General features: G+C 41.0%; 1 protein-coding gene across 1 annotated transcript in view; it reads left to right on the plus strand.

The window, feature by feature from the left end:
• HMGCS2 (3-hydroxy-3-methylglutaryl-CoA synthase 2) overlaps positions 1–7,270 on the plus strand; it is a 29,351-nt gene that overhangs the window by 11,812 nt on the left and 10,269 nt on the right. The window contains exons 3-5 of the mRNA XM_006166294.3: positions 3,415–3,540; positions 4,052–4,216; positions 6,174–6,339. Coding sequence (XP_006166356.1) covers positions 3,415–3,540; positions 4,052–4,216; positions 6,174–6,339 — 457 coding nt within the window. The remainder of the gene's footprint in view (positions 1–3,414; positions 3,541–4,051; positions 4,217–6,173; positions 6,340–7,270) is intronic.

The raw sequence follows: 7,270 nt of genomic DNA on the forward strand, positions 1-7,270 counted from the left end.
TTCTCTCTCTCTCTCTCTCTCTCTCTCTCTCTATGTGTGTGTGTGGGGGGGGTGGGTGGGTGTGTGTTTATGCATCTCTGGTGAGCACACATGCCTTAAAGCAAATTTTAAAAAATAATACTAAATAAATAAAGCAAAATAAATAATTCTTTTTAAAAAAAAAATAGGAAAAGAAACTAGAAACCTTATTTATTTATTTTGCTATAAGGCATGTGAGCTCACCAGAGAGAGCAGAAAGTGAAAAAGCAGTCCCCAGGAGCACTGGCACACTGTAATCCTTTCTCCTCTATTCTCCTCTTGGGATTTTGAGCATATGTACACACATGCCCAACATGTTTTGTAAGCCTCTAGATCCAGAACTTGAACCATGCAGTTGGTGTTGTTCAAGCATCCTTCACCATACTGCTGACTAGCTCATAATAATAATTGTTAATTTTTAAGTTAATTATGAAATCCTAATGCTGACTTAGAGATTAACCTAATAGCCTTTGCTTTAATAAAGAGACTTAGAGGAGTTTAGCAATGTACACTCAAATACAATGCAGTTCCATAAGCCCATTCGGGAATTTTTCAACTGCTCTACGTTAATGGTCTCACAAATAACGATTTTGTTGATGAAATCTCCCCATCTCAATGCCATCAAATGTGTTCTTACAGCACTTCTCCTACTTTCAACTTGTATTTTACCACTTCTCTAACAACACTTACCGCCATTATCAACACCAATATGCCCAACCAAGTGTTTATTTGGAGAGTAGTACACTCACCAGCATTTAACCAAAAATCAAAGAGCCTATTTTGGGAACATTATCAGCTTTAAGAATGTTATTTCAGGGAACCAGCAGTTAGCGTGATGGCTATGTCACTGGACTCCCACATAGTCAACCGCAGTTCAAGTCCCGGACCCGGTGGCTTAAACTCACACCAGGTGCGTGTGCGTGCATGCCCAAGATCCTGAGAGGAGAATAGAGGAGAAGAGATTGTGGTGTGGCCATCCCCCTGGGGGGGAGGGGCGGTTTCTCACTTACTGTCTCTATGTCTCTCTCTGTCTGTTTGGCGAGCGCACGTGCCCTATAGTGAATATCTCTTCAAAAAAAAAAAATGTTATTTCAAATGAATAGATTCTGCTGAGTGGCTAGGTATTCCACAAACAAAGGCTGCAAATGCATTTTTCTTTAATCTGATATCTTGATAGAAAACACAAATTTAAAAAACCAACTATTAAAATATGAATTTTGTATTTAAAACAAAAAGCCCAAACCCCCATGCATTGAAGGTATACATATACTGAAGGTAACAGCGATTACCATGACCAGCCAGATGAGGCCAGTGTTGATAAAATTTCTGCTCTGACCCAGCCTGCCAACCAGTCATCTGGAGATCCTCAGAGGGAGGACAGAGCTCCAGGACTCACCAGCAAGTTCAGGATCACTCAAGCAAAGAGAGCAGGGTAAAAGAGAAGGAAAGAATGGTACTGGCTCAGATTTGTTTAGTACCCATATTTTATTTTTCCTTTTTTAAAAGTTTTTACCTTAGAGCATGTGTGTCCGCTGGACAGAGAGATAGAGAAAATGAGAGGAAAAGTAGAAATCACCCCTGGGGGGAATGACCATGCTGCAATCCTTTCTCCATACTCCTCCCCAGATCTTGGGCTCCCATGCTCATGTGCCTGCATGATTTTCAAGCCACTGGGTCCAGGAATAGAACTACAGTCAGCCACATAGAAGTCCAGCAATGTAACCGCTACACCATCTGCTGGTCCCAAGTGTTTCTATTTTCTTATCTTTTTTATTTTTTAAATGAAAGCAACTGAAATTTATAGTTGGAAAAAATAAACACAAAAAGGTGAGCAGGGAAAATGAAGTTCCTTTTTGCCACCCTATTACCATTTCCCAGAATTTAATATTAACAATTCTTATATATTCTTGTAAAATTTTTTCTATGTATATGATAGCATGTATGTATCTATTCAGTTTTGCACATTGTATGTGGTTTTTCCTCATCCCTTAGAGATTATTTTATACCAACACATGTAAGGCCTACCTTACTTTTTAAAGTCACAAAATACTCTATTGGTGCATCAACAGACTTTATTTAAATAGTCCAATATTGGGACAAGCAGATGACATGGCAGTTGCGTTATTGGACTCCCACATGGACGACCACAGTTCAAGTCCCAGGCTGGCAGCTTGAGGCTCATACCAGGCACGTATTTGTGCATGCCTAAAATCCCAAGGAGAGAATGAAAAAGGGATTGTGGCCATTCCCCTTGGGGGGGGGGGGTGATTTCTCGTTTTCTGTCTCTGTCTCTCTGGTGAGTGCATGCACCCTATAGCAAAAATCTCTCTTAAAAAATAGTCCAATACTGATGAATATTTAGATTACTGTATCTTTTGCAATTATAAATGATGTTTTAACTAATGTTATGCAATAGCTTTGCATACTTACAGTAATATATTACAAGAATAGATTCCTAAAAGTAGAATTGCAGAAAATGTTCATTTAAAAGTTTAAATAAAATGTGCCAAATTACTCTTGAAAATGCTGTGATAAATTAAGACAAAAGACATTTCAATATAGAAGCCTGGAAAATGGTTTTGGATACTGGAGACAGTGTGGGAAGAGGGTGGGAAAAGGAGGAGAGTGTAAGGGAAGGAAGCAAAGAGAAAAATAGAGAGCCAAGACATTATGGGACACAAAAAAGGATGATTATCTGTTGATGATAATGTGTGTAGTATCCTCAACTGGATTGGTGTGAAGCGTATTTATGTTGGGTAAATTCACTTTACAAACGAAGTGATGTATAGTGATTGAATATATAAAATAAGTTTAAATTAAATTAAATTTAAAAAGAGAAAAGAAAAACCAAACAACAAAACCAAGATCCTCCTCTTCCGGCCTCCCAGTTTGTCAATTTCTGTGGTGTAAATATGGTCATTGTGACCTATTTAAAGTTGTCAACCTGACATCATAAGATATTGAATGTGGAGCTGGGAAGAAATGAGAGCAATCTGCTCTTGAAAGCCTATAGGAGATGGTTCCAATATAAAATAAATAAATAAATAAATAATAAATAAATAAATAAATTTTAAAAAAGAGTGTTTCAAGCTTTCTAATCTTTGTCATTTTTTTTTCTAATTGCTAGAGAGCACGAGCATTCACCAGAGGAAGAGAGAGAAAGCTCCCCAAATGGAGCATGGTCAAGTGCAATATTTCTCTTCCATTTCTCCATCCTGTTGGCATGTTGGGTACGCATGCACACACACCCAGCATGTTTCTCAAGACACCAGGATTGAGATTTGAACCGCAGTTGGTCATGTGGGATTCAACTCCATTATCCAGTAGGCTAAGCCACTAAGCTAAACCACAGGGCCAGCCACTATGGTGATGATTAGCTCTTCTTTCTCTTTACAGGTCGATATGCGTTGGTGGTCTGTGGAGACATAGCGGTCTATCCCAGTGGAAATGCTCGTTCCACAGGTGGGGCCGGAGCCGTGGCCATGCTGGTTGGGCCCAATGCCCCTTTGGCCCTGGAGCGAGGTTTGTAGTTAACCATTAAACCATTACCAGGAACCTAGGCATGACATAGCTACACGTAGTTCCTAATCTCACACTGGCATACTTGCTACTTAGGGCTGAGGTGTGAGTTTGAGCAGAGAGTTGAAAAGAAAAGATGAGAGCAGTCTGCATCGGCATGCATTGGAATAATAATGTGTGGGTTGTTATTAACATGAGGGAACTAAACTGGCAATTGAAGATGAAAGAAGGGAATAGGGTATAAAGGAAAAGTTGGTTTTGTTTTGCTTGGTTTGGTTTTTGAGACTTTGGCTTTTATTCCAGGTTTGTTATGCCTGCATAGATGTGAGAAGGGAGGTAGACATCTCATTTATGTAACATCAACAATCTATTCAACTCTTTCTGAATATGTGAGGAAGCTTTAGTGGGCTCAGGCTTGGGCGTGGAAGACAGCTAAAGACCAGGAAGCTCTTTTGACAGTTCTCTTTTCCTTCTACTGCATTACATAATCCTGAAACCCTCTGTGTCTTTGCAGGGCTCAGGGGAACACACATGGAGAATGTATATGACTTCTACAAACCGAGTGGGTCCTCAGAGTACCCGATGGTGGATGGGAAGTTCTCCATCCAGTGTTACTTACGGGCCTTGGACCGATGTTATACAGTATACCGCCAAAAGATCCAGAATCAGTGGAAGCAAGGTCTGGGATTTGGAGGGCAGAAAGTGGGACTATGCTTACATGGGCCAAGAGTTTATATCTAATAGCTTAAGACAAGGTCTCTTCTCACCTCTGAAAATGATGTCAAGAGAGTTATTTCATGTTTCCTCTCACATTCTGCCCTGAGTCTTTGTTCAAATCTGTTTGCCTGTCATTCAAACTGAAGTACAAAATTGCCTCTTACTTAAACTAAACGAAAGCAAGTAAACAATATAGGGCCAAAGACACCAATATGAAACCCACAGGTGTCAGCCTCCTGGGGAGATGCTGTTGTGAAGCAGGGTAACCACATCCCACTGGAGATGGGATTTGTTCCTGTTTTAGTCAAGTGTAATTTCACTCTTGGATTCTAGTTTACCGCCTTTTAAAGTGTAATCAGTCTTGAAAAATCTTACCTATATTGTCTATATACTAAAATGTTTTAACTAATTTTTCTCTGCCTGGTGGTGGCATTATAGGTCAATTTTACCTTTTTTAAAAGAATTCTTTTATTTAAATTTATTTATTTAAATTTGATCAGAGTGGGACAGAGAGAGAGAGAGGAAGTGAGAAGGCAAGCCACCAGTTCTGGGACTCAAACCGCTGTCTGCCATGTAGGAGTTCAGCACTCTTAACCACCTGCTGGTCCCAGGTCAATTTTGGTTTTACCTTCAGTTTCTGAATTTCCTTGATAAAACATTTGTACTGCTTCTATAATCAGAAAAAAAAATATTTCTAAAATATAGAGAAACCCACTTTTAAATAAAGTGAAATTAGAAATAAAATATAAAAAAATCCACTTTTAAATTTATTTATTACATTTATCCACTATATATAATTACAGCATATAGGGAACCAGCAGTTTGCATAATGGCTATGTCGCTGGACTCCCATGTAGTCGACCGCGGTTTGTGTCCCAGACCCGGTGGCTTAAAACTCAGGTCGGGCGCGTGTGCGTGTCTGCCCAAGATCCCGAGAGGAAAATGGAGAAGGGATTGTGGCGTGACCATCCCCCCTGGGGGGTGATTTCTCACTTTCTGTCTCTATGTCTCTCTCTGTCTGTCTGGCGAGCGCACGCGCCCTATAGCAAAACTCTCTCTCAAAAACAAAAATCATTACAGCATATAAAATTAATTTTCCCATCCAGAGTACACTGTGTAGAAAACTGCTTTTTAAAAATTTTAAATGTTCTTACATGCTTAGCCATGTCCAGGTGGGCATCTACAAACCTGAGTTTTCCGTGCAGGAAAGACATGTGCCGAAGCTCCAGAGTGGGGGTGTATTGGGGGTGGCATAAGGAGCAACTTCCTGGCTTCTTCCACTGCGCTGGGTGGGATGCCACCTGCCAGAGGCAACTCTCAAGGATGAAGAGTCAACTGGGGCCTCTCTGTCTCTGGCCATCCACTGTAAAATTAGTATTGATTAACTGCTCTCCTCTTCTCTGAATATTTCCGGCATTTTAATTGTACTCCTTGTTTTTATATGGAATTTGTTGGATGCTAATTTGGATCACAGCACTAAACTGTAACCTTTCCTAAGGGCTTAAGTTGCATTGCCCTCCTCTTCACAGTAAAAGAGATAGTCTATTGGGTAAAGGGAGAGGTATCTGAGCTTAAATTCAAAGCCAGCTTTTTCCAAGTTGGGTGACTTTGGACACCTGACTTCACCTAATCTTTTGGAGACTGTTTCCTCTTCTGGAACATGGGGGGAATGATACAACACAGGTTGATTTGGAGAAGGTATCTGTCATCGAGATTGGCAGTGGTAGATGTTTGTTCCCCTCCATTCCTTATACATAAAGGGTGCTTAGTAAATACATGTAAAATGAATGGACAAACCTTATGTGCATTTACTGGAAGAGGGAACTAGCTCTTTAAGAGGCCCAGCGTCTCTTAGCAAACTTACGTCTTGGAGTGTAGGTCTAAACGTCACATCCTTCCTATCTCCCTTCCTCCTCCAGCTGGCATTGATCGACCTTTCACTCTTGAAGATTTACAGTTTATTATCTTCCACACACCCTTCTGCAAGATTGTTCAGAAATCTCTGGGTCGCCTGATGTACAACGACTTCCTGTCAGCCAACAGTGACACACAGAACAGCTTATATAAAGAACTGGAGGCCTACAGGTGAGTTTTCGCGGGGACCCCTAGAGGATCATGAGGAGTAAGCAAAGAGGCAGCTTCTTCACGTCAAGTCTGAATGACCAGCACTTTGGTGGGGGGGCGTGAATAGCAATCCCCCAACATGACAGAAATGATGCTGAGACCTTATAGAGGGTAGTGAGTGACTGCATAGAGCTCTCCATGTGTTATCTCTGAGGAGGGCAGGAATTGTCCAGCACATCTATGTAGAAGCTACAGAAAATAAGAAAAAGGAGAAAGAGTTTGGCTAAGTTAAGCAGTCAGTAATTATTTCCTGAACATCTACTGTGGGCCAGACATCATACTAAACTCTAGGTGACTAAAATAAATGTGACCTATGATCCTTGTCCTACAGGATTTCACAGTCTGTACAGACACAATCACATAAAAGCAAATAGTCACAACACAGGGTGGCAACTGGGGGAGTATCAGGTCCCAGTTACACTTGTCATTGTCTTAACTAATGTCTTGTTTGTTGCTTCAACTTCCCCACTTACAAAGCAGAAAGAGTCCAGCTGAATCCTTTAGATACCAAAAAGCAAGAGAATGCTGTTTATGTACAACTCCTAGATGTTTAGAAAAGAAATATCTTTCATACAGAGAGCTTTCACTGGGAAGGGAATCTTTGACTTTCTCTTTGGTATCTGTTTATTTTCAAGTTTGGGACTATTCTACAAACTGTTGTCCCTACCAACTACTACTGTTGACCTCTAAAATTAGCACCTCTAAAGACCTACTTATAAGGGAACCAGCAGTTAGCGTAATGGCTATGTTGCTGGATTCCCACGTAGTCGACCGCGGTTCGCGTCCCAGATCCGGTTACAACTCACGCCGGGCGCATGTGCGTGCGTGCCCAAGATCCCAAGAGGAGAATGGAGGAGAAGGGATTGCGGCGTGACCATCCCCCCTGGGGGGT

Source organism: Tupaia chinensis, unplaced genomic scaffold (assembly GCF_000334495.1).
Source record: "Tupaia chinensis unplaced genomic scaffold, TupChi_1.0 Scaffold144247_1, whole genome shotgun sequence".
Classification (NCBI taxonomy): Eukaryota; Metazoa; Chordata; class Mammalia; order Scandentia; family Tupaiidae; genus Tupaia; species Tupaia belangeri.